At 48.6% G+C, this 27,562-nt stretch overlaps 1 protein-coding gene across 3 annotated transcripts; it reads right to left on the reverse strand.

The window, feature by feature from the left end:
* Positions 1–8,748: 8,748 nt before the first annotated feature.
* LOC118094576 (sulfotransferase 1B1-like) lies at positions 8,749–26,972 on the reverse strand. 3 transcript variants are annotated; one of them, XM_060282251.1, is made up of 8 exons: positions 25,320–25,382; positions 23,257–23,404; positions 21,924–22,052; positions 18,353–18,450; positions 18,080–18,206; positions 13,653–13,747; positions 13,007–13,187; positions 8,749–10,985 (listed from the first exon to the last, which is right to left on the reverse strand). In XM_060282251.1, the coding sequence occupies exons 2-8, from the start codon at positions 23,402–23,404 to the stop codon at positions 10,873–10,875; spliced, it is 891 nt and encodes a 296-aa protein (XP_060138234.1). In that variant the 5' UTR covers positions 25,320–25,382; the 3' UTR covers positions 8,749–10,872. The 3 variants fall into 3 exon arrangements, with proteins under 3 accessions (XP_060138234.1, XP_034990994.1, XP_060138233.1); XM_035135103.2 differs by having other exon boundaries at positions 9,541–10,985; positions 23,257–23,468; positions 25,320–26,972; XM_060282250.1 differs by having other exon boundaries at positions 9,543–10,985; positions 23,257–23,458; positions 25,320–26,971.
* Between the last annotated feature and the right edge of the window lie 590 nt (positions 26,973–27,562).

The following is a 27,562-nucleotide window of genomic DNA, read 5'->3' on the forward strand; positions in this document are numbered from 1 at the left end:
GTTTATGCAAAATATATGCAACTGGGTGGCTTGCTCTTCAACAAGCTCTCCATACCCTACAGTGGGTATGAGTTTTAACCCGCAAGCAGTTTGATGAAACCCATATAATGGGTTGGTAAAGGGACCCCTGACCATTAGGTCCAGTCATGACCGACTCTGGGGTTGCGCGCTCATCTCGCATTATTGGCCGAGGGAGCCGGCGTATAGCTTCCAGGTCATGTGGCCAGCATGACAAGGCCGCTTCTGGCAAACCAGAGCAGCACATGGAAACGCTGTTTACCTTCCCGCTGTAGCGGTTCCTATTTATCTAATTGCATTTTGACGTGCTTTCAAACTGCTAGGTTGGCAGGAGCTGGGACCAAGCAACGGGAGCTCACCCCGTCACAGGGATTCGAACCGCCGACCTTCTGATCAGCAAGCCCTAGGCTCAGTGGTTTAACCACTGGGTTGGTACATTCACTTAATTCCTGTTCTGTATCAATGGGACATCTTATGCCTGGGCCAAACGTCCAAAGGGCGTACATGGTTCCCTTGCGTTCACTAAGAAAAGGGAGGTGTAGCTCACCATGTTGAAGATTGTGTTTCCGGTGGGCCAGTACAACAGAAAAATTTTCTCCAACCTCCTATAAAAAGAGACAGAAGTAAAAATAAGCTTTAGCCTGTGTTTCTCACAGGAATCCATCTCAAAACCAGATAAGAACATACAAAGAACCTACTGGATCAGGCCAGTGGCCTATCTACTCCTGTATCCTGTTGTCAGATGCCTAAGAGAAGCATGCAAGCATGACCCTGAGCACAAGTCCCCTCCCCTCCTACCATTCCCCCAAACTGGTATTCAGCCTCTGAAAGTGAAGGTAGATCGGCCTCGGTCCAGTATACCTGAAGGAGCATCTCCACCCCCATCGTTCTGCCCAGACACAGGTCCAGTACCGAGGGCCTTCTGGCGGTTCCCTCATTGCGAGAAGCCAAGTTGCAGGGAACCAGGCAGAGGGCCTTATCGGTGGTGACGCCCACCCTGTGGAACGCCCTCCCATCAGATGTCAAAGAGAAAAACAGCTACCAGATTTTTAGAAGACATCTGAAGGCAACCCTGTTTAGGGAGGCTTTTAATGTTTAATAGATTGTTTTATTTCATTTTTCTGTTGGAAGCCACCCAGAGTGGCTGGGGAAGCCCAGCCTGAGGGGCAGGGAATAAATAATAAATTATTATTATTATTATTAATCATCGTCATCAGTTTTAGCAGCTACTGATAGCCTTATCCTCCACGTATTTGTCTAATCCTAATGTTTAAAGCCGTCCAAGTTGGTGCCCACTACTGTCTCCTGTGGAAGTGAGTTCCATAGTTTAACTGTGCGCTGCATAAAGATGTCCAGAAGGCAGAGAGAGGTTTTAAAAGGAAGGGTATATGGCAATGCTGGTTGTGCTTCAGTCCGATTGTAACCCAACCCTAGCTCAGGAACACAGGGTAGGTGAATACCAATGAACAAGAGGTTGTGCGGGGACAGGGAGCAAGCACACACACACACACATGAGAAGTATCCCATGTACACAGAATGTTTTCAATGGCTAATAGTGGTTGGGGCAGGGGGATAAAATGGTATCAGAATGGTTTTTGGTTCAGGTGTATTAAAAATCCACACAGAGACCTTCAAATTCCAAAAACAAGTGTTTAGATTCTGTGCAACAAAAGAGACTCAAGAATATAAGACAGCCCTGTAAATATACCTTCTTTTCATTGTTAAAAAAGTTTTGTGACGGGTTTTAGAGTTGCTTATGAATCTTTTAAAGTTTGGAACACAAGCTTCGCAGCTGATTCTGAAAATTATGTATCTGTGGCCATAATACAATTTTTATAGAGTCAAAAGAAACAGATTTATTTGTCCTTTGGTTGTTCCTTTCATTAAATGAAACATAAAACTAACTCTTCGCTAACACGTGGATATAGACAATAATGATAGAGAATGTCATCAAATCTGTTTTAACAAAAAAAAGAGAACATTAAAGTGAATTAGTGTGAATGCTTTCCTATGTTTGGGAAGAAATAACAACCTCAAATAGACCTTTCCTTGTGGGTCTATAAGCAATCCTCAAGTGTAACATAGAACAAATCTTCTTGGGAAATGTTATAGAGATCTAATAATCAATATTTTTTACCTACTAGAATACAACAGATTTTACTTAATTGTAGCCCAAGGGGAAATAATTCAGGGTACCAACATACTGTAAGCTCAGCATTTATTTTCCAGGAAATTCTTCTTCCAGGTCACTTCGAGATGACGTGTTTACTAAGCATTCAATCATTCTTATAGACATTTCCAATGAGATTATGTGACAGTCATTATTATTGAGCGTTCAATCAGATTTTTTCTCAGTTGAAGAATATAATGTCAAGCAATCATCATTCTTTACTTTCCTTGTTGTGGAAAGTCTGGGTGGTGTTTGGGTTTTTTTGGAGCGGGTAAGAGGTGGGCAAACAAGTTTGTTTCACAACCTGAATTTCCCTGTAGTAAGGGTCTGGATTGAGCAAGACTCAATCATGCCTATTAGAGTCTTCATATCCAGGACCACACTAAACTCCCTTTATAGTGATCAGGTCTCCGAGTGCCAATCTATATACAGGGGTACCTCGGTTTACAAACTTAATCCGTTCCGGAAGTCCGTTCTTAAACCAAAACTGTTCTTAAACCGAGGCGTGCTTTCCAGGGCCCTCTTAAGCACCTCTGGTGCCCTGGCGCTGTGGTGCGACGGATCCCTCCGGCGGCCCCCCCGCCCCGTTTCCCAGCGTGACGGGAGGGCGGGCAGGCACAGCTGCCGAGGGTGCTGCTGTGCAACGGGCGGGCGGGCGCAGCGCTACTGCCGAGAGCGCTGCTACACGGAAGAACGGCCGACGGCCAGGCGGGCACAGCTGCGATGCGCCCCCCTGGCGGGCCGGCGCCATGGTGCCCTGCACCACCCAGCCTGGCCGTAGGGCCGGCCCTGGTGCTTTCCCTAATGAGGCCTCCCACTGCCAGTGCCCTTCGACCGTTTGGCTTCTGTTCTTAGACCAAGGTAAAGTTCTCAAACCAGGACACTATTTCTGGTTTTGCGGAGCTCGTAAACCGAATTGTTCGTAAACAGGGCTGTTCTTAAACCGAGGTACCACTGCAGAAGGTAAAACAGCATCAACCATACACAATCAAGCAGCAACAGGCTGGGTTGAAGCCCAAGTTTTGCAGAAGTAGGGGGGGGGAAGAATCCCTTTTGGGGGATCCATCCCAAACCCCAAAGAGAAGTATGTGTGCTCGGGGATCATGAGATGCTGATTTGACTGTTGGAAGGGAGAAAAAAACCAAAGAATGGGAGATAACAAGAGAGAGCAGAAGAGCAGCAGGAGCACTCAAGGCATTTTAATAATAATATTTTAATAATAAATAAATTTAATAATAATAATAAATTTTTATTTGTACCCCGCCCTCCCCGGCCGGAGCCAGGCTCAGCACGGCTAACATCATATAAATAATACCGTATGCATAAAAACGAGCAATCAATCGATTCAAATGGACTCCCAAATTAATTCAAATAAATTAAAATTAAAATTGGACAGATGGTGCACTTGGCCGCCTTAAAACCTACTTCAGCCGGCTAGGGATGATGGGAGTTGTAGTCCAGCCACCTGGGGCCACCCAAAGTTCAGAAAGGCTGCTGAAGAGATACTCAGGATTTCGCTCGGTTTCTGCGAAGGTAGACTTCCTCTGAATATAGAGGCTCTACACGGGTATCCTTCACAGGGCAATAACCCCCGACAGCTTTAACCCTAACACACACACACACACACACCCCTATTGAAAGACTCTCACCTCTTTTCTTCCCCATGTTTTGCACACCCAGAGTAGCCCCGCCTGTAGTTGTTAACGCGGCAGCAGCCGGGCGATGCTTGCTGCCGGCTCCCCCTTGGGCCCGACACTGAGCGCGCCCAGCATCCCGCCGGTCCAGCTAGGAGACGGGCTCTGAGCGACGGCGAGCGTGACGTCACCGGGAGGCTTTTTGACGTCACGCGGGCAGGATTCCGTCCCTGCCGCCGCTGTTGCGCCCCGTCCTCCTCCTCGCAACTAAGCGCCGCAAAAGGGGCTGCTGCTGCTTCCCTTGGCGGATCCAGCTCCGTCGAAGAAAGTGCGCTTTAGTAGCGCTCGCGTCCAGCAATTGTGGTTCAAAATTTGGTGTTTCAAAATTCGGTTTGGCAAGGATTTCAACTGCCAAGCCCAGGCTTGGATTCAAGTTCGTGTGTCTGGCCGCAGTCCTCCCCCACCCACGCCCCCTTACCTGGGAAGGGCTAGATCCTGGCACCTTCGGATAAAAGGCAGTACTGTATAAAAGTTGAAACAAACAAATAAATATGCCTCCCTGTCCCTGAATTTTAGAATCCTAGATTTGCAGAGTTGGGAGGGACCCGCGAGTCAGGCTGGAATAAATCTGCACTTAAGCGTCCCTGACAGGTGACCATCCAACCTCTGCTTAAAAACCTCCAGCGAGGTTTCACTTTAATGGGATTTAACCTACGGTTGCGCTTTCGGTTGCTTTGGCAAGGCAGCCTTACGGACACACAAACACACCAGGGAGGACTAGGAAAATTCATGGCGTGGAGAGAGTGGAAATCTTGCGCTCAGATGCTGTTGGTGGGTTTTCCCCTTGGGTCATCTGGTTGTTGGCCACTGTGAGAACAGGATGCTGGGCTAGATGGGGCCATTGGCCTCATCCAGCAAAGCTTTTCTTATATTCTTGGGCTTGGCACCATGGTTAGAGCGTCAGCCTGCTAGAACCTGGGAGAAACCAAGGTTCAAATTCCCACTTGGCCATGAAGCTCACTTGTGGGCCAGTGGCTGCCTCTCCTCCTAACCCACCTCACAGGGTCGTTGTGAGCATAAGGGTTCAGCTCCCGTTGCTCGGTCCCAGCTCCTGCCAACCTAGCAGTTCGAAAGCACGTCAAAATGCAAGTAGATAAATAGGAACCGCTATAGCGGGAAGGTAAACGGTGTTTCCATGTGCTGCTCTGGTTTGCCAGAAGTGGCTTTGTCATGCTGGCCACATGACCTGGAAGCTATACGCCGGCTCCCTCGGCCAATAATGCGAGATGAGCGCCGCAACCCCAAAGTCGGTCACGACTGGACCTAATGGTCAGTGGTCCCTTTGCCTTAATAGATTTTCTACAGTAAATTAGGGTTTACTATATAAAATCTAAGGACCCAGGTGGCGCTATGGTTAAACCACTGAGCCTAGGGCTTGCTGATCAGAAGGTCGGCGGTTCGAATCCCTGTGACGGGGTGAGCTCCCGTTGCTTGGTCCCAGCTCCTGCCAACCTAGCAGTTCGAAAGCATGTCAAAGTGCAAGTAGATAAATAGGAACCGCTACAGCGGGAAGGTAAACGGCGTTTCCATGTGCTGCTCTGGTTCTCCAGAAGCAGCTTTGTCATGCTGGCCACATGACCTGGAAGCTATACGCCGGCTCCCTCGGCCAATAATGCGAGATGAGCGTGCAACCCCAGAGTCGGTCACGACTGGACCTAATGGTCAGGGGTCCCTTTACCTTTTATATAAAATCTAGTTGCAGGTAGGTAGCCGTGTTGGTCTGAGTCGAAACAAAATTTTAAAAATTCCCTCAGTAGCACCTTAAAGACCAACTTTAAATGAAAACTTAGTTGGTCTTTAAGGTGCTACTGAAGGATTTTTTAAATTTTATGTAAAATCTATTAAAACCATACAAGTTGAGGAATTTATGCAGGGGTTAGGTTCTTGGGAACGTGCTTAGACCCCAAACCGTGTCTAGTCAAACACATGGGGGTGCAATGGCAGGTGGGATTATCAAAGTGCCCCCCCCCGGGTGCCCACCTCTTTTATTCATCCACTCATCTAATGCATAAAGATGAATCCATACAAGTTAAATGCAGTTAAGTTGTGGGCTGATTGTAACATACAGTTTTACTCCTGACCATGTTTTGTTGTTTTTTCATTATTGGGTCTTTTGCCATGTTTTTTGGCAGTTCTCATTTTTTTAAATGTATGTTTCCTTGAGTTCCATCAGAGAAAAATGTGGGGTATAAATATAAATATAATAACAGAGAGGGCAAAATGCAGCAGCCCTATGGACCAGACAGACTTCCCCATCAAGCTGCAGTGTTTCTTGCTCAATTTTTAAATATATATATATGTAATGCTCCATTTCCAAGCCCCAGCATCTGTTTTCAAGGCGGAGGTCTGGAATTCTGGATGATACAATAATAATGTGAACTACCGTGTTTCTCATAAAATAAGACGTACCTATAAAATAAGCCATGGCAGGATTTTCATGCGTTGACAAAATATAAGACATGCCCCAAAAATAAGCCGTAGTGGTGGGAGCAGGTCTGGTTGGTGCCATGGAAGAGGAAGATGCCTGTCAGCGCCCGGAACCGGCTGCTGCTGCCCCTCCAAAACGGCCAGCAGTGCGCACCGCGCCCCGACCCGGCGGGACCCAGCAAGAGCCGCAGCGTGCGCCGCGTGGAGCCCCGAGCCAGTGGGACCCAGCAGTGCAACCCACTGAAGCGCCGACAAAGTGCCCAGCAGCGCCGTGCGGAGCGCCCCGAGCCAGCAGGACCCAGCAGTGCTCTGTAGCACTTTGAATCCTCCTGTTGCTGCGGCTTGGGGCGCTCTGCATGGCGCTGCTGGGCGCTTTGTCGGTGCTTCAGATGGGTCCCGCTAACTTGGGGCTCTACGCGGCAGGAGAAGGACGCCTGCTGGGTCAGTGCCCAGCAGTGGAGCACCCCGAGCCTCCGGGAGCTGGCAGGAGGAGGAGGAGGCCTGCTGAGTCAGTGCCCGGCAGTGCCACGCGCTCCGAGCCAGCGGGACACAACAGCAGCAACGCTGGCCGTGGCAGGAGGAGGCAGGCGCCCAGAACCATACGGTACTTACCGGTAATAATAATATAAAAAGACACACACACACACCCCGAAAATAAGCCATAGGCTTGTTTTCTTGAGTAAAATAAATATAAGACGGTGTCTTATTTTAGGAGAAACACGGTAATGACAGGTGAGCATAGCCCCTGTAGCAGATGCAGTGCTCATTGGTTCCCCCACCTGCTGCCTCTGCCATTGCACCAATGGGGGGGGGAGAGAGAATAAATAGATGGTTTGGGTCCTGAGAGAGCGGTTTCCAAACAGTCTTGAACCCTGGCGCCTTTTCTTTCTGTCACAATTGAGCTCTGATTACTGCCAGCAGTTTCTGCAGGAGGAGCCAGTGTGAACCAAATGTATGCACCTAGACGGTTGTGTGTGTATGGTTTTTTTATAACATAGCCAACTTTTTTGAAAAGGAGCCAGAGAACAGATTTCCCTAAGCAAGGTGGAGAGGGGAAATGTATTGCATGTGCCTGTTCTAGGCTGCATCAACAGCAGCATAGTGTCCAGATCAAGGGAAGTAATAGTCCCACCCTATTCCACCTTGGTCAGACCACACCTGGAATACTGGGCCCAGTTCTGGATGCCACAGTTTAAGGATATGGACAAGCTGGAGGGTAGCCCAAATAATCAAGGGTCTGGAAACCAAGCCTTATGAGGAACGGTTGAGGGAGTTGGGTATGTTTAGCCTGGATAAGAGGCTACTGAGAGGAGATATGATAGCCATCTTTAAATATCTAAAGGGCTATCACATGGTGGATGGAGCAACCTTGTTTGACCCTGCCCTGGAAGACAGGACATAAACCAATGGAGTCGAGTTACAAGAAAGTTACAAGGAACATCAGGAAGAACTTTATGATGGTAAGAGCCATTTGACAGGGGAACAGATTCCCTCTCCTGTCTTGAAAGTTTTGAAGCAGAGGTTGGGTGGCCATCAGTCATGTATGATCTAGTTGAGATTCCTGCATTACAGGGTGTTGGAACTGGGCAGAGGAGGAATGGTGGAGACTGCCTCCCCAGCTTGAACCTTCCAGAGAAGAAGGAGAGTTCAGAATTACAACTGGGGTTTGAGCAGGGGCATTGCAATAGGGGGTGGGGGGCGGGGCACCCCGGGTGCCACTCTGTGGGGGGCAGCGCGGCGCCCCCTCGCCACGTCCACCAATGGCTGCTGCTACCGTGATGGCGGCACGACCGCCATCGCAGAGGCCCCGATGTTGCTGGCCTTGCCCCTCGCTTCTTCCTGGTGGGGCGGAGGCAAGGGGCAGGCCAGAGAGCAGCACCAGCGGCGGCCACTGATGCCCCTTGCCACTCCGCCTCCGCCTGAGTAGGAAGAAGCACAAAGTGCGCTATGGATCGGCTTGCCGCGCACTTTGTGCTTCTTCCTACTCAGGCAGAGCAGCGAGGGGCGTCAGTGAAGATCGGGTTGCCGGCGGGCGGTGCTCCAGTGCCTGGATCCGAGGATCCCGATGCTAGAGCGCCTGCGCCAGCAACCCGCTCCGTAGCTCGCTTTGTGCTTCTTCCTGCTCAGGCGGAGCGGTGAGGGGTGTCAATGAGCTACAGAGCGGGTTGTCAGCAGCACCGCTCTAGCATCAGGATCCTCGGATCCAGGCGCTGGAGCACCGCCCCCGGCAACCTGTTCCGTAGTGTGATGCGTGCGTCGTGACACGTGCATCGTACGTCATGACCCGTGCGACATGACGTGTGATGCATGCGCACAACGGACACCCCACCCCCGGTTTGCCGCACCGGGCAGCCAGAAGGCTAGCAACGCCGCTGGGTTTGAGGGAGGTTACAGTTCAGGTGCAGATGAGGGGGAAAGCTGGGAAATAATGGAAAATAATGGGAGGAGGAGGAGGAGGAAGAAGAAGCACCAGGGGAGAGACAGCTGACGTTCTCAGACCCTGCTTCTCCCTGAACCTGGCAGGCATTGAAAGTAGGAGAGCAGAGATCTCAAAGGCAAACGGCCCTTTTCAGCATGCATAGTGATGCCTCAAGAGGAAGAAGGAGAGATGGCGGGGGCGGGGTTTCACTTGGAGCAACATCATTACTCCAAGAGGTTGCATTTCTAAGCCTCTCTCTGTGAATATTGAATAAACAGCATTGGTAAGAGCTTTCCTTGTCTTATCCATTCCTGGCAACCTACTGTGGGGGGTTGGATCCTTTGACACCTGACACTAGATGACTCTCGGGGTCCCTTCCAATTCTACAATTCTATGGTTTACAAAAGTGCTAAAATAGTGTGTTCTGTAGTCATTTGCATATACTCAGAATGCACCGTCAAGGTTTGTGATCATTGTGCCTTGTCCTACCCCAACCTGCATTGCAGGGGTTTGGACTGGATGGCCCTCAGGGGTCCCTTCCAACTCTATACTTCTATGATTCTAACCCTCTTTGCACCCCCATAAGCGCCTGCTCACATCATACAGTCTTCACCCGTAGTCAGAATCATACAACCTTTACACCACCAAACTGTAGGAAACTAAAGTCCGACTTGTGAAATGACTTTTAAACTGTAAGATCTTGAAAATAATTTCCTCTTCACTATGGAAAAAACATATTTTTCTCCGTAGAAGTATCTTGCTTTTCTAAGTGTTTTGCAGGGCGACGGCTGTGTCTTTGTGTGGCATTGAATATTGATGAGTTACAATACTATACTACAGCATAAATTAGTAGAAATCCAGAGAATTAACTCATAACTGAGAAATGCTTGTACTCTGTGAAGGGAAACATACTAGATTCTGCAGCAAGAAAATTCAAACTCACACAAAATACATTCACACAGATCAGCACAATATACTCAAATATGCCTAAAAGCTGCCAGATACATCTGTTTTATCCTTAACTTTTTAATAATCACATTTTGTGAATAATACATGATGGGGTGGTGTTTGGAAGGTACTGGCATAGCTCAGTTGGTTAGATCGTGGTGCTGATAATGCCAAGGTTGGGTGTTCGATCCCCCTATGGCAGCATTTCTCAACCACTGTTCCGCGGCACACTAGTGTGCCGCGAGACGCTGGCTGGTGTGCCGTGACGTGCGGCGACGAGAAGGGCGATTTGCATTGTCACGTGCCTGGCGGCCACCAATACACGACACTGACCCGCCGGAAAGGAAGCCAGCCGGGTCACGACGCGGGGCGAGCGCAGCTCTCAACAGCCACCACCACGGGAGGGTGGTTTTAGACAAACTTTAAGAAGCTGGCTGGATGAGCTCAACCTGAAACTTGCTGAGCAAAGGATTGTGCTGGCAGAGAAATCAGCGGCTTGTGAAGCCTTATTACAGGAGATTGCAACCAACACAGCAATTGGCAAGTGTTTCTTACAGTCATAATTATATAGTCAATATAGGGCGGCACAGAGTTAAATTTTTTAACTTTTTTAATGGTGGTGTGCCTTGTGATTTTTTTCATGGAACAAGTGTGCCTTGGCCCAAAAAAGGTTGAGAAACACTGCCCTATGGGGCAACTGCATATTCCTGCATTGCAGGGGGTTGATTCTCAGGGTCCCTTCCAACTCTGCGATTCAATGATTCTATGATTCTTTCCCTATTTTAAAAATGAAAAGCAGCATGTCGCTGAAAGCAGGGAGAGAGGAAGGGCCTGCTTCACCATTTACCTTCTTGCCAATTGTCTCTTCAATATTGTTGTCCCAAGCTGCTCTTAGAAGCAGAATTGTGGAGGAGAGAAAGAAATGAGGCATAGGAGAGGTTTATTGATTGATACATGATCAAAGTCTCTCTGTGTGTGAGAGAGGGGGGGGAGAGAGAGAGAGAATGAGACAGAGAGAGAGAGATTGCTTGTGCAAGTCATGAGATCTGGCTCCTCAGCACTGAATACTTTCCCCAGAGACTACATACACATTTTTCAAACATGTATCCCACAACCATCCAGGTCAGCGACTTGCTTCTTCTCTTTGTCTACTGAATGACAGGTGATTTCTGTATGGAAACACAGAACACGGCGCTTCAGATCTCCGTTCGGAATCGCAGCGTTGTGTCCGCCATTTTCTTCTTATAATCTTCATCAAATACCTCATTCTGAGCCACTGTAAAGTGATTCTTCCAGTCTCCAGCGATCCCTAGAAGAAAGAAGAATACAGTGGTACCTCGGTTTACAAACACAAGTGGTTCCGGAAGTCTGTACTTAACCTGAAGCGTACTTAACCTGAAGCGAACCTTCCCATTGAAAGCAATGGAAAGTGGATTAATCCATTCCAGACGGTCCGTGGAGTAGTCAACCTGAAGCATACTTAACCCGAGGTATGACTGTACGAATCAGATGCTCACGAGATCTCTGGAAAATTGAGCCGTTTTAAAAAGGTGCACAGTTGAGCGCTCTCGGTGGTAGATTAATCAACCAATGTTTTAATCAGCAAAGATACTGTATGTTTTATTTGGTAAACGCCAGTTTTAGTCCGGCTGGGAGGTAATGGGTCACCTGTTTACTTTAGCTGGGATAGCTCAACAGGTAGAACATGAGATTGTTAATCTTAGGGTTGTGGGTTCAAGCGCCACGTTGGCCAAAGGATTCCTGAATTGCAGGAGGTTAGACTAGAATCAGGGGTCAGCAAACTTTTTCAGCAGGGGGCCGGACCACTGTCCCTCAGACCTTGTGGGGGGCCAGGCTATTTGGGGGGGGGAATGAATGAATTCCTATGCCCCACAAATAACCCAGAGATGCGTTTTAAATAAAAGGACACATTCTACTCATGTAAAAACACGCTGATTCCCGGACCGTCCGCGGGCCTGATTTAGAAGGCGATTGGGCAGGATCTGGCCCCCAAGCCTTAGTTTGCCTACCCATGGACTACCCCACATGGTCTCTTCTAACTATATAGCAGAGGGCTAAAATTGGATATTACGGTAGCTATGCCCTTCTTCCACAGTTAGAGGCAGCAATAATAATAATAATAATAATAATAATAATAATAATAGTAATAATAATAATTTATTATTTATACCCCGCCCATCTGGCTGGGTTTCCCCAGCCACTCTCGGCGGCTTACAACAGAAACATTAAAATACACTAATTTCTTAAACATTAAAAGCCTCCCTAAACAGGGCTGCCTTCAGATGTCTTCTAAAAATCTGGTAGCTGTTTTCCTTTTTGACATCTGATGGGAGGGCGTTCCACAGGGCAGGCGCCACCACCGAGAAGGCCCTCTGCCTGGTTCCCTGCAACTTGGCTTCTCGCAATGAGGGAACCACCAGAAGGCCCTCGGAGCTGGACCTCAGTGTCCGGGCAGAACGATGGGGGTGGAGACGCTCCTTTAGGTATACTGGACCAAGGCCGTTTAGGGCTTTAAAGGTCAGCACCAACACTTTGAACTGTGCTTGGAAACGTACTGGGAGCCAATGTATATCTTTCAAGACCGGTGTTATGTGGTCTCGGCAGCCACTCCCAGTCACCACTCTAGCTGCCACATTCTGGATTAGTTGTAGTTTCTGGGTCACCTTCAAAGGTAGCCCCACGTAGAGCGCATTGCAGTAGTCCAGGCGAGAGATAACTAGAGCATGCACCACTCTGGCGAGACAGTCTGCAGGCAGGTAGGGTCTCAGCCTGCGTACCAGATGGAGCTGATAAGACAGCTGCCCTGGACACAGAATTGACCTGCACCTCCATGGACAGCTGTGAGTCCAAAATGACTCCCAGGCTGCGCACCTGGTCCTTCAGGGGCACAGTTACCCCATTCAGGACCAGGGAGTCCTCCACACCTGCCCGCCTCATGTCCCCCACAAACAGTACTTCTGTCTTGTCAGGATTCAACCTCAATGTTGCTGGAAATCTCAGAAGGGGGGAGTGCTGTTGTCCTCAGGCCCTTCTTGCAGGTTTCTTGCAGGCACCTGGCTGGCCACTGCAAGAACAGGATGCTGGGCCAATGGCCTAATGCAGCAGAACTCTTTTTATGTATTTATGGCTTTTCCTTCTAGCAAAAGTACCAATATTGAGGTTTTGGTATTATTGAGATGTATTGTTCAGTTGAATTGGGGTGGTTAATTAATCAATAACAGTAATAAAAACCTTAGTCCGTTATTGATCTGTTAAGTATCCTAAATCATTCAGGAATGGTGGTCAGAGAGGACGGGGCAAGTCTTTTACCTTTGCGCATAAATGGGGAGATGCTGTGGTCCATCACGGCAGCTGGAGCCATCCTATAGTTTGTGGCAGGATTGTTCTTCATCAGTTCAAAGGATGTGTTGTAGGCAATCTTATCCACAACAGAATCTGCCAGGTTCTTCCCCAAGAAATTTGCCACTTTCTTTATCTCACGCTTTGGATCCTATGGAAAACGGTGTTGAAATAGATCAGCATTTTGATGGTTCTCGGGCATTTGATGAAGCAATTGTGCTTCCAATTCAGCAAGCTTTGCTGAATATATAAAACCCGAATATATAAAAACCTGAATATATAAAATCTGAAGAAGTGTGCATGCACACCAAAGCTCATACCTATGACAAACTTAGTTGGTCTCTAAGGTGCTACTGGAAGGATTTTTTTATTTTGTTTTGACTGCGTCAGACCAACATGGCTACCTACCTGCAACTATATAAAACCCCACACAGGATAAAATGAAGGACACCCATTATCTTATTCCTGGACCCTTGGCCCGAGTCAGGAAGGCAATTCTTAAGATTTTCCACATTTTGAAAAACTTAAATTATACTGCATATAATCCCCTGCAAGATTTGGTTATTCTAATATGTCACATAAAATAACCTCAGGGATGTGTCCTGTTGGGTCCTACCTCTTTCATGTCTTCATAAAACAGGTATAGGATGGGGTGGCCGTTCCTCTTATCCCACCAGCTTTTCACATGGTCATACCAGGATCCAAAAGCCACTAAATTTTTAGAAAGAGCAGAGAAGTGGGGAAATAATAGATGGTTTATATATATATATATATTTTTTTAAAAAAAAAACCCTAACAAGTTGAATCTTGTAATAGAATACAAGGGCCCATTGGCTAAATTGTAAACTGAGAAGTCCCCAGATCTAATCCTGTCTCAGTTACATATTTGCTAGGGGGCTTTAAGCAAGCCACACTTTTCTCAGCCTCAACTCCCCATCTGCAAAATAGAGGGAATGATGCTTGCCTACCTCCCAGGGTTGTTGTAAAGATCACTGGAAAAAACGTACACAAGGCATTTTGAACACTCAAAAGGGGGTGCACAAATGCCAAATGTTGTTTTTATTCTCACAATGATCTCAGCTTGCGGTAGCAGTAGTTTTCGACTAGCCACTGCTGCCTTATTCATTCATTCATTCGTTTGTTTCATAAAACTTGCACACTGCTTGCTTCTATTTGCACTGGCTATTTGCAATGTGCAGGCTCTGATATTACTCCAGATCAGCTATTGGCACAGCAGCATGAGAATAGATTGGCCAGGGGTGAGTTAGGCCAGGGGTTCTTAACATGTGGCCCATGGACCCTGTGAGCTTCAGGGGGTGGGTCTGGGCACCAGACACAAAAGGAAAGACCATGTGTGCAATAAAATTAAGTGCATGCAAAACTTCGTGTGTATGTATTTATAATTGCATTTTTTTCTGAAGAGATGGGGTCTATAGTTTTCATCAGATTCTCAAAGGGGCCTGTGAAGTATGACTGGTTAATTTCAGTCCATCATCATGTGTGTGGCCAGTTCCATTTATGGCAGCATTACTGAAATCTTAAAGAAAACTGTGGCTGCCCAATGCTAAAATGGCTATGAGATCAGAACCTAATTCCATTGACGTTCACTGTGCATTTCTGCATGAAGATGGTGGATCAACATAGATCTGTTGGTGCTGGATCTAATTCCTGTAGTCTTAACAGCTGTATGATGATAAGTATAATATAAACCACATATTTTTGCGCTTTGGCACACCCATGTCATGGCTAAAAATTGGCCGCTGTTTCTTTAATGCTGGGGGAGCTGAGTCAGCATGAGTCAGCGGCCTGGGCCTACGGTGACTCATGCAACCTTTCACCTAATTGTATTGTACCTGTATATATGTTAGTGGTGTTTGCTGGGGATTGGTTAGTTGGTTGGTTGGTTGGTTGGTTGGTTGGTTGGTTGGTTGGTTGCTTGCTTGCTTGCTTGGAGAAAGCTGGTGGTGTTGATGTCTGTATAGTTAGTCGTTCTGCAGTTAAAGGCTTCTAAGAATAAAAGCAGAATATACTCTGCAAGGACACTCTTTTCGTGGAGTCTTTTGTGCCAGGCAAAGCAAGTCAGAAGCTTTGCCATATTTTTTCAAAACACTGACAACACAGAGTTTTCTCCTGGCTTTATAGCTTAAATGCCTGGAGCGCACCACCACTTAGGTCATTCTTTGAGATGCTGATGAGAGCACTTAACTGGCTAGCTATTAACAAAGAAACTGGTTTGAGCAGCATCTTCTAGTACAGGGATCGGCAAGGTTCACTCCAGCGGAGATCCCTCCGTGGGCCGGATCGCATGTGCATGTAAGCGGACGCAATTTTCGGCGCCACGGAAACAAGTAGTGGCACCCGCCCTGTGCAACACCCTCCCACCAGATGTCAAAGAGAAAAACAACTACCAGACTTTTAGAAGACATCTGAAGGCAGCCCTGTTTAGGGAAGCTTTTAATGTTTAATAGATTGTTGTATTTTAATATTCTGTTGGAAGCTGCCCAGAGTGGCTGGGGAAACCCGGCCAGATGGGCGGGGTATAAATAATAAATTATTATTATAAGTCCCTGCACTGCACTGCACTGCACTGCACTGCACCGGTTTAGCACAGTGTGCGGGGACTCAACGAGTGGGCGGCTCAGTTTAGGGGCAGCTCGTGGGCCGGTTAAACGACCCCCGTGGGCTGCTTGTGGCCCATGGGCCTTAGTTTGCCTCCCCTCTTTCTAGTAGATCAGGGGTGCCCAAACTTTTTTCAAAGAGGGCCAGATTTGATGAAGTGAACATGCGTGAGGGCCGACCAAAGTTCTTGAGTTTTTTTGACCCCAAGAAATAAACTGCCACGGGGGCCAGATAAAACCAGCCAAGGGGTCGGATTAGGCCCCCAAAATGGACTTTGGGCATCCAAAGTACTAGATCACAGGTGTCAAACCCAAGGCCCGCGGGCCAAATGCGGCCCGCCAGACCTCCTCATGTGGCCCGCCGAGCGCCCCAGCCAGCAGGACCCAGCAGCGGGACCTTGCTGCTGAAGCGCCGCGCCGACAAACAGGCCGCTATCTGGAGGCGCGCGGGGAGCGCTCCGCTTGGAGACTACAGCTCCCAGGGGCTCCTTTCGGGAAACTGTTCTCGCCTCTTACTCTCGCGAGATGGCCCGCCGCCGCTCCCTTCCCCAACCCCACCTCTCGCAACTTCGGGCTCGCTTTCGGCGCGGTGGTTGAATGTGGGGCGGGGCGGTGGCGGCGATGGCAACGGGCTCCGCTGCCGCGTCGTGTCCTCCGACGAAGCTGTCCTTGTCGCCGTTCCTCCGGAAGCTCCGTAAGTCCTCCAAAGCCCCTCTCCCTTTCTGGCTAGAGGAGACAAGCGCGCTGGAGCTGCAGCCGCGGCTTCCAGAGGCGCCGGAATGAGCGACAGAGGCAGGGCTGGCTGCTGCTGCTGCTTCTCCCTCTCGCTCGCTCGCTCTGAACTACCCAATGAAGGGTTGCTTCACTGGGAGGGATCAAAAGAGCAGCGAGGGGTGTGGGGAGGGAGGGGGTGGGAGAAATGCAACAGTGGAGAAACTGAGGTCGGGCTGCCTTTAAATTGGAGTTTTTTAAAAAAGGTTTCAATCCAAGTGGGGGGGGGGAGAAGGAAAAAATCAACTCCTCCTGATTCCCGAGGAAATCAGAAGCAGATTTCAAGACATTTAATCACACACAGGGTGTCACTCTCGTGTGTGTGTGTGTGTGTGTGTGTGTTATGCTTTTAAAAATCTGCTTCACCCAACAAGGACAGCGAATTTGGGTTTCCTGTAAATTTCCTAAATGGAGAACGATTGATTGGCGAAAAAGGGGAGGGGGAAGGGATGGGCGGCTAGCAAAGGAGCGGAGAAGAATGGCATATTATCTGGCAGGGGAGGGGTTGCAGGAGGGGGGCAGCCCTCCATTCCTCCCTGGATAGTTTATATAGATCAGGGGTGGCCAACTCCAGAGAGACTGCTTGAGTTGTTGAGCTTTTTTTAGGGAGATATATGGTCCGTTTTCTGAGGAACGAACAGAAGCAGCCACTAACGTTACGGAAAGGGTTAAACTCCGGCTTTACTTCCGCACAGGGAGAGGGGGCGGGGCCAGAAGGGCAGAGCCTCGCAGGGATCGACCAATAGACTAACTTGCAGGCTGCAGCTAGCTGCAACAGAATATTCTAAATTAGAGCGGTTTGAGAATTTGTTGAATATAAAACATTTTTACTTGTCCTAGATACCTGTGTGCTTTGCTGATTACTGGATCCATGGTCCCTTGTGTTCACATTAATGTTTGCATATCGTATGACTTATGAGGCTCAACCCAAGGCTGCACTTCCACACCCATTTATACAAACCTAAGCTCCATTGGGTATTAAAGATACATAGGCTTGCAGTGCAGAGAATTCTTACATTTGCCCTCTGCTCCATGAAGCGCCAGAGCAGGAGCCCCACCCAGCCCCCTTCTGCCCCCCCCAACCAGCAGGAATGAGGAAGGGCTGAAGGCTTCCTCACTCAGCCCCACACCCAAGCCCCTCTCCCCAGAGAACCCTGTGAGGCGCAGGGGGGTGATGGGGGACCCTTGTAAATCCATCTTCCTGAACAGCAGCTCCAAGCGTTTGGCAATATTTGTATGTTAAAAAAAATATACTGTCTGTTACCAAAAATCATTTTTCAATAAATTGTACAATAATTGTACATTTGAATATCTACTTGCCATTATTCTGACTATGTTTCTGCTTTCAGAGCTAGTTATTACTTACATTATTACAAAAAACAGTAATAATTGAATGCAGTGACAATAATTTATGATAATAAAGAGTGGACACATAGTCCTACAGATGCAACCGGCCCTTTGAGGGTGACCAAACTGCTGATGCGGCCCCCGATGAATTTGAGTTTGACACCCCTGTACTAGATTATAAATATCACTGGATGCAGGATCACAGGCTGAACTGACCCTCCACCCCAAACCCATAACAATACTTTATGTTTCCTGGGAAAGCGAAAAGTTTAGCTACATACAGTCGCGAATGGATGGGCAGACTTGCCTCTTCCAGCCATGAATTTCTCCAGGTAGTTGTCCCAGGGACCTGGCTCCGGGTGCAGCTTGTTCATCAAGTCAAAGTGGTAATAGGAGACAGCAACATCCTTTGCGTTGCGAGCCACGTAGATCATCTTCAGAGAAGGAAAGCAGGGGGGGAAACACACACAATCCAAATTGTACTGGTAGTTTTTCACACTAGGTACGTCTAGACCGGTGGATTTTTTTTGCAAAACTCTGAAACGAGCTGCCTTGTGGGCTTGGTGCCCAATAGGATTACCTTGCAGCCATTTTCCCAGAAGGACTTGGGAAGGAGGTCAATTGGGAGGTGGGTCTTCACCAGGCGAGGAGATGGCATCTGAGTTAATTGTTCTGTGCCTGGAGAACAAAAGAGTGTTACTAGGTAATATGGTTGAATAGTTGACCTGGGGCATGAAGGACAGTCTACATTGGCTCCCAGTACGTTTCCGAGCACAATTCAAAGTGTTGGTGCTGACCTTTAAAGCCCTAAACAGCCTCAGTCCAGTATACCTGAAGGAGCATCCCCACCCCCATCATTCAGCCCGGACACTGAGATCCAGCGCCAAGGGCCTTCTGGCGGTTCCCTCGCTACAAGAAGCCAAGTTACAGGGAACCAGGCAGAGGGCCTTCTCGGTAGTGGCACCCACCCTGTGGAATGCCCTCCCACCAGAGGTCAAAGAGAACAACCTTTAGAAGGCATCTTAAGGCAGCCCTGTTTAGGGAAGCTTTTAATGTTTGGTGGATTTCTGTATTTTAATGTTTTGTTGGAAGCCGCCCAGAGTGGCTGGGGGAACCCAGCCAGATGGGCGGGGTATAAATAATATTATTATTATTATTATTATTATTATTATTATTATTATTATTATGTTCCTGTCGGCCATCATTACCTAGCTGTGGGCAGAAGAGGGAACTGTGGTGAGATCTGTGACCTGCCAGCCAAGGGAACTTCATTGCACCAGTAGGCTAAAGCATCTCAGGCCATGGATGAATCCCTAGAAAAAGCTTTCAGTATGGTAGTTGCAGGAAACCTTCACCCCATGCTCCCAGATATTACAGAACCATAGGATTGTGGGGTGGGTGACCCCCAGGATCATCTGCTCCAACCCCTTCCGATGCAGGAATATTCAGCTGCCCCATACAGGGATCGAACCTGCAACCTTTACATTATCAGCACCACGCTATAACCAACGGAGCTATCCAGCTGCTGAACTACGACGCTTATCAGCCTGAGAAAGCATGGACAACGGCCTGGCATGATGTGGTCCAGCAATATCTCATCTGGAGGGGCACAGATTCCCCACCCCTGTTCAATGATCTGAGAGACACCGCCCCAATCTCTGAGCGGTGCAAGACTCCAGAGGTTCCAGGCACTTAACCAGGGTTCAGTTTCCTTGGAATGAGGCACAGCGGAGACTGTGGTGTCTTTATGATATATTGTTTTTTTAAAGATATATACAACCTGAGCCTAGGATTTTGGGGGGGGGGGTTCCAGCTTTAGACTCTGGGAAGATCCTGTCTCTCCCATGGCTGCCACGTTGGATTCAAACTGTTGGTCCCCATTGCACTGTGACCCACTTTTCTCCAGCTTGCAAACTGCTTCCCCAAACACAACTATTTTCCCTCTTGCTTACTCCAGCCTACTGCAATTCTGAAACTCCCTCTCCCAACTTTGCATTGTCTCTTGCAAAAAACCCAGAGCCCAGGGTGCGACGCACACCCTCTGCGTTCCTTAATGGCCCATCACCCTCTCCTTTGCGCTCTCTTAATGGTCCATCTCTTATAGGCAATTACTTCATCAGGAAGCCTGCCAGGGTTTGTTTGTTTTTTAACAAGGCTTATGCTAAATTTAAAGGGACCCAGGTGGCGCTGTGGGTTAAACCACAGAGTCTAGGGCTTGCTGATCAGAAGGTCGGCGGTTCGAATCCCTGCAACGGGGTGAGCTCCCGTTGCTCGGTCCCAGTTCCTACCCACCTAGCAGTTTGAAAGCACATGATTGAAAGTGCAAGGGACCGCTCCGGCGGGAAGGTAAACACCGTTTCCGTGCGCTGCTCTGGTTCGCCCGAAGCAGCTTTGTCATGCTGGCCACATGACCCGGAAGCTGTCTGCGGACAAATGCCGGCTCCCTCGGCCTATAGAGCGAGATGAGCGCCGCAACCCCAGAGTCGGACACGACTGGACCTGATGGTCAGGGGGCCCTTTACCTTTACCTATGCTAAATTCAATGTCTGGCGCCCCAGAATTAAAAGGAAGTGGTCCAGGCACCCCACAAATTTATAACAGTATTCTTCCCCACTATGGGAAATATTCCCAATAGCCATATTAGAAGACTGGGCTTTTGAGTTTTCACTGTGGTAGGGTTCCTGCTTCTAGTCATCCTCAGCGAGAGAGATGCTGGCATACAGCATGATTTTGAGACCTGCTTTGGATTTGGGTTGGCAGGTCCTTTGGGGGTGGTTCAGTGTATGCATTTAAGACTGCTGAGTCATTTATTTTTGGCTGGGATGCTACTCAACAATTTGTCATTGTGCATGCCTGCCCTCATCACTGCGTGATATACCCAGAGGTCGTTTTCCTCTGCTTCTGGTATATGAGTCTCCCCCATCTCTTCTTTCACTGTCTACACTGTCTGCCCCCCCAGAAGGTCTAAGGCAGTGTTTCCCAACCAGTGTGCCTCCAGATGTTTTGGGACTACAACTCCCATCATTCCTGACCACTGGTCTTGCTAGCTAGGGATGATGGGAGTTGTAGTCCCAAAACATCTGGAGGCACACTGGTTGGGAAACACTGGTCTAAGGGACAGTGGACCGGCCCCCTGCTGGAAAAGTTTCCTGACCCCTGGTCTACAGCAGGCATAGGCAAACTTGGCCCTCCAGATGTTTTGAGACTACAATTCCCATCATCCCTGACCACTGGCCCTGTTAGCTAGGGATGATGGGAGTTGTAGTCCCAAAACATCTGGAGGGCCAGGTTTGCCTATGCCTGGTCTACAGGCTTTTCCTACAGGTCCACTTAAGGATAGTCCAAGAGCCAGGATAAGACTTCTTTGACTTGGGTCCAATCCAGCCCATGCCTCTCTCCTGATCTCCACTGCTAGTGATCACAGTGCTAGGCTGTTGCTTGAAGTGAGGTGAGCTGTCATCTCGCTCATTTTCAGGCAGAAGTAGTCGAGGCTCCATTTGCACTATGCATTTAAACCAGTATCATATCACTAAACAGTCATGGCTTCCCCCAAGGAATCCTGGGAAATGTAGTTTGTTAAGGGTGCTGCTGAGAGTTGTTAGGAGCCCCCGTTCACCTTCACAGTGCTACAATTCCCAAAGAAGAGGTGTAGGCTGTTAAGCCACTCTGTGAATTGTAGCTCTGTGAGCAGAAAACGGGCCTTCTAAGAGCTATCAGCACCCATAACAAACTATAGTTCCCACAATTCTTGGGGGGAGCCATGACTGCTTAAAGTGGTGTAATACTGCTTTAAATGCATGACAATGGTGGCCTAACCATCCTAATTTCCTCCCTCCACCTGCTCCCACTTCTTTTTTTTCTCCCTGTTTGGGCGCTGGATGTTATGAAGAGGGAAAACCAGCCTCTGAAAATTACGTGCTATCTAAACATATAAAATAGTCTTGCTCACCTGCCAGAAATGCAGGCTTCTGTTATGTTCCCTTTCCTCGAGGCAGGGAAGAGGAGCTTTGATCCTTGGCCAGAGATCAAGAAAAGATAGGAAAGCAGAAATCCGGAGGAAAGTGCTTATTCCTCCACCCACTTTAATTTTTACCTGTTCACCTCGGATCTCTGAAATGCAAGTTCTCTTGGGAACTAGCACGCAAGTGTACCTGCAGGCATCTCTCCTGGGGCAGCAAATTCCAGCATAGGCACTTTATTGAAAATTGCATCCCGTTTGCTTTTGTCGGGGTCGCCGTCGTTCCTAATCATGTCCACAATTTCACTCATCCATGTAGTGCCTGGAAACAAACAAACAAACAGAAACGAAAACTAAGGCAGGGAATTTTCTCAGAAGTCCAAATGGGCTGATACACCTCCAGCCAATGCCTTAAGATCAATAGGGGTGTCCTATGCAGCCAGTGGGTTGTAGGATGTGTTTTGAGGAACCCTCGAAAAGCTCCTAATACTTGAAATCTATTGACACACATAGGTTACAGCCATGCAGCTCAACCCCTATTGTGCTTACTAGGGTGCAAGTCTCGCTGTTTTCTTGTAGGGCTTACTCAGCCATACATGACTTGAGCCACAGACTCTCTATTAGCAGGCATAGGCAAACTCCAGCCCTCCAGATGTTTGGGACTACAATTCCCATCATCCCTAGCTAACAGGACCAGTGGTCAGGGAAGATGGGAATTGTAGTCCTAACATCTGGAGGGCCGGAGTTCGCCTATGCCTGCTCTATAGGGCACACTCTTCTTCAGGCATTCCCTAAATGTGTAAACACATGGGGGCGGGGCCATGGGGACAAAATGGCAGCTTGGCGTCTTCTTGTGCATTCTTGTACAAGATGGAAGCCCCCTTACAGGCGAGCCTTCTGTACTCCCTACACATTTCAGAAGGTCTTCAGACAGCTGCCCTCCTAAGTCAAAATGGCAATGATGGCAGTGAATGGGTGCAGGGGTGCCAAGTTGAATAAAATATTGGGGTTGGACCCAGGTAAGCCCCACCCTGCATAATCAGTCACATGACGCAGTGCACACACACCATTTGAATGGCAGTGCCCATCGACTTTGGTAGAGGTTGACCCCCTCAGATATTTTATTGGGGAGGGGCTGAAACCCCTTGGCCCCTAGGTTTTGGCTTCCTCTCATGGGCTTTGTGATGTTCTGGTGTTTATAAATAATAGTGTGTCCGTGTAATAAAATTAGAGTAATCAGGGCAAGTTAATAGGTGGGGTAAGTGTGTAGGAAAGAGGGGTGCAGGGCAGGGCCTTTCTGGTGGCTGCTCCCAGACTCTGGAACTCCCTCCCTGAAGAGACTAGACTGGCTCCCTCATTGCTGTCCTTCTGGCAGCAGGGGAAGACTTCCTTGTTCCAACAGGCTTCTGGGAACTGACTGCCACCGCTAGACACACCAAGATGGGCCACATCAGACAGCGAATTTTGGGCGGTCATCAAAAGGCAGCAGATTGTCAATGTGGTCCTCTTCCCCACACAACACTCACCAGATTTTGGGTAGGTGGATATCACGATATCATCAGGCCTGCTCTGGAAACGGTTGATCCTGTCCCAGTCAAAGGAGAATGCGCAGACCATGGGGATACCACGGACTATCTGCCAGTCCTGCCGCAGGTAAGCATCTGGGCTGCCCATCTTTGGGGAGGCGCCAGGCAGTGCAGTCAAAATAAGAGAAGACGAGAGGACCACCTGCAAGACACTTTGCCGAATAAAATACAGGAGGGGGAGAAGTGGAGCTACGGCTGAATCTTGGGGGGTCAAAGTCCCCAAATGATCAGCCAGAGAGGGACAGATGATGGGGCCAGTGGCAAACAGACCCATTGCCAGCACTTAGGCCAATTGTGGCCATGCTCTGCCCCCGGGTTCCACTCTGAGGGGGGTGTCACTTGGCGCCCCCACCCTCGAGACTCCCAAACCGAGCCTCTAGCCTCCTGGTAAAAAAGAGCTTTTACCGGGCTTTTTACCTGGAGTTTGTAGCTGGAGGTGCGCGGCTTTGGAGGCGCAGGGGGCGGCAAGACCCCACCACGTAACGACGCATGTGTCGTTACATAGCGACGTCGCCCCCCCCCCGGGTGCATGGCAATTTGCTGCCCTGGGTGTCACGGCGCCTCGCTACGCCGCTGATAATATCCATTCTGCATTTTTAAGAACCCGATCATTTAGTTTGGCAGCACATAAACTTTGGAACTCCCTGCCTATTGAGATCGAGCAGGTGCCTTCACTGTAGTCTTCTTGCACCTACTAAAAAAACATCCTTGTTTAGACAAGCCTGCCCAGATGCTTAGAAAGTTGAGGTAATTTTAATCTGTTTTGGTTAATGTTTTGTATGTTTTAAAGTAGGGCTGTAAATTTTCCTCAACATTACTGTTTTCTCTTTTTGTTAACCGCTTTGAGGGTGTGTGGGGTTTTTTTTTTACAAGCAAGAGGTGTATAAACCTTATGAAATAAATAAATTTAAAATATTTTAAGGGCACGTGTTAAACTATATATTAATTTAAACACATACAGCATTATAAATCAGTCAGATATCATAAGATTTTCACAGAACAGCAACCGCTGTTCCAGCTAAAAGTCAGCCTTGCTGGAATGCACATGGCAGAGAGCATAAACTTCAAGCAAGAGACAACTCGAGAGAGAAGCGGGCAAAAAGAAGAAGTGAGTTTTTCAAAGATTTAGCGACAAAAATAGCAGCCATCTCATCAGAACCGACTCAAGAGCAGCCCCACCTCCCCCTCCACACACAGGCGTTATCTTTGAGCAGCAGTAGATCATTGCCAAAGCTTCTGCACAACCACGCCAAAAGGCAGGGCTGGCCCAAGACATTTTGACACCTGAGGCAAGCCACAAAACAGGGTCCCTCCCTGGCAGGAGGGGAATCATATCAACCATAGCAGGTGGCTGAAATGGGACTCAAAGGCTGTCGCAAGGCAGAAAGGGGCCTGCTTCGAATCATGTCAGAGTCTATTTGCCAAGAGGCTGCTGTAGAGGCAGCATCCAGAGCGGGGTGCCAAAGAGGCAGCAGATCCAGCCTCCAAGGAGCACATGGATTGGCGGCACTAACAGGTGATACATTCCTTGGAGGCTGGTTCTGCTACCCCGTGGGTCTTGCCGCCCGAGGCGGTCACCTCACCTTGCCTCGTGGCGGGGACTGGCCCTGCCGGGAGGATCTGAACAACTGTTGAGGATATCTAGGCCATAGCCCCATCCTGCAGGAACCAGCCGGCAAAAACTGCACCCCTGAATATTTCAAGTCACTCCTTGTTAAAGAGTAGCCGACAGATCTCCACCTCACATTAGAAGTTCAGGCACCTCGTCCCTCTTTGTTTTTGCAGCTTTCAAAGGCAAGCTTTACTCCAGAACTTTTAACATTTAACAACAGTTCCAAATTGAAGCGTTGCCTTTCCCCCTTCCTGCTCTGCTCCACTCCGCCTTGTTTCAACAAGTTCCCAAACCTGGAGCTCTGGTCAACTTTTGCAGGAAAAACAGACACTTGTATTCTAAAAAGCGGCGGCGTTATTTAGACGGACAAAAGGGGGAAACGGAGGCTTACCTTTCCTCATAGACAGATGGTACTGCTTGAGAGGTGAGAGTCATCCAGGAGGCGGTGTGTGATTTTTCACAGGGGATATAAACAGGGAAGGGTTCAGGGAAGCTTTCTTCACAAACAAAAGAAAATAAACCCTCGGGAACAGGGCCAAGGAAACCAAAGGTCTCAGTTGCCTGAACAGAGTGTGTGACATGTGGGAGGGGTTGGGGGATGGAAGCTGGGCTCGATGCCAGCGGAGAAAGAATGTCCTCAGCTGAATGGGTTTGAAATTAAAAAAAGTTTGAAGGAGAAGTCTGAAAACAGCCAAGTTAAGCCGCATCCGAAGGGAGAAGAAATCCCAAAAGCCTCCCATTGCTTGCTCTTGGTTTTCAAGAGATCTATCCTTCCTTCTTCCTAGTGTCATAAGAGAAACAATTCCCCTCTCCGATCATTGGTTTCTCTTATGACACTAGTCAATGTTTTCCCCCCTGACCTATATTTTCTGAACAAAATACGATGTGTGGGCAAGGTTGCCAACTGTCCCTGCTGGCGATTCTCAACAGGAAGCCAGAGTCAGCTTTGCTAGCCATCGTACCACACCGTAGGCTTGTTGCAAACCAGGGACTGGGAGCCTGTGGGACTCACCAGTCCTAGCCAGCATAGTCAGTGTTCAGGGATGATAGGAGCTGGGAATCCCATAATGTCTGGCAAGGCCATGGTCCCTCACCCTGTTATAAACAACCCGGAGCCTGGCCTGCAAAATTCACTATGTGCAACATTGCAGGGCGGTCGTAAGTAATTCGGTTCCAGCCACAGCCCCTTCCAATGTGAAATACGTGGGCAATGACTGTACCGGCTCTGTTCTGTTGATGTTTTAATGTCTCGTGCTAAAATAATAAGAGAGTTAGAGAGGCCAAGGACTTTCCCCTCTGCTGCTACCTTTCGGATTTGTTTGTTTTTCAGGTGAGTAAGGGCATACATACAAGGGCCCGATCCTTGCCAGATTAGCAATTTGAATTCATCCATTCATTTCTGTGGGAAGCACTCACTTCTGTTCCTGAGGATGTTTAGAAATAGGTTTTCCTTGTGAACGAGGAACCAACCCAGACAACAGTGGTTTCTACACTTCGTTTCTCTGCCGGCATGTTCTGGTTACACCATTCTGTCCTTCCCTTAGAGCCGTAGCTACGGGGTGGGAGGCTAGCTGGGTTTTTTGCCCCAGATGAAGTCTCCAGAGGGGTGCCAATGAGGCTCCCAGCATGTTCATGTGTGGACACACAAATGCATGGGGTGTATGAGTGAGCCAAACCGGGTCTTTGACCTGGGTGAAATGAAGCTTACCAGGCATTCAGGTGAACATGTGAGGGTTCCAATTGTTTTGTGGGTCAGGTGCGTGCAGATGCAGGCTCTGCCCCTCAATGTTCCCTGCACGCTTGGGCTCCTCTCAGGCCATCATAGGTTCAGAGCAAAGGTCTGCAGGAGGTTTCTACGCTCGGTCAGCTGCACGCTTCGAAGTGTCTGTGCAATTGGGCATACCTGCCCAGTTGCTGTCAGAGAAATAAGGGACCGGGCCGAAAATAGCAGACCAAAAGTAGCGCTGCCGCCATTTTGGAACTGGGTGGAGCATGCTCAGAAGTGACTTGATGCTGCTTTGCCCAGTTCCAAAATGGCCGTCGCACCAGAAGTCGCACTGCAGCCATTTTGGAACTAGACAGAGCAGCATCAAAAGTTGCTTCTGAGCATGCTCCGCCCAGTTCCAAAATGGCCGTCACGCCAGAATAAACCGGGGGAAAACAAAAAAAAAATCCGTTTTTTCAGCTAGGAACAGCTGGAAAAACGGGGGTTTCCCGGGGAAAACAGGAGACTTGGCAGCTATGGCAATTGGGATCCCTGCCCCATGAAAGGCCAAGAGAAGAGCCCAAGCGCATTGGGATTTTGAGAACAGGCCTTATGTAGACACCCCTTGCCCCTGTGCGTAGGTTTGACCCTCACATGTTCAAATGAGCACTCAAAGAGAGCTTCAGCCTCTTAACAATCCATGCCATTGAGGTATTGCAGGTTCCTCCTCCTCAGGGCTGAATTTAGGTTCGATGAGGCCCTGAGCTACTGAAGGTAATCGGACCCTTTATACGTCCAGCTGTCCTTTGTCAACAACAAATTGCCACTGGTTTTTTTGTGTTGAATATATGCTATTTTGTAATTTATGGACCTAATAGGTATCTAAAGCCATTTGCACAAAACAAAATATGTAATTTATCAAAGTAATT

Source organism: Zootoca vivipara, chromosome 13, assembly GCF_963506605.1.
Source record: "Zootoca vivipara chromosome 13, rZooViv1.1, whole genome shotgun sequence".
NCBI lineage: Eukaryota > Metazoa > Chordata > Lepidosauria > Squamata > Lacertidae > Zootoca > Zootoca vivipara.

What these genes read in the sequence shown, in the direction of transcription:
- LOC118094576 (XM_035135103.2), bottom strand. Translation starts at nt 25,363, where the DNA reads ATGACTCTCACCTCTCAAGCAGTACCATCTGTCTATGAGGAAAG. An exon ending in GAAATTCATGGCTGGAAGAG is followed by an intron (nt 13,748 to 18,079) that starts GCAAGTCTGCCC and finishes CTAAAAATTTAG; the next exon opens with TGGCTTTTGGATCCTGGTAT. An exon ending in TTTATGAAGACATGAAAGAG is followed by an intron (nt 13,188 to 13,652) that starts GTAGGACCCAAC and finishes CGTTTTCCATAG; the next exon opens with GATCCAAAGCGTGAGATAAA.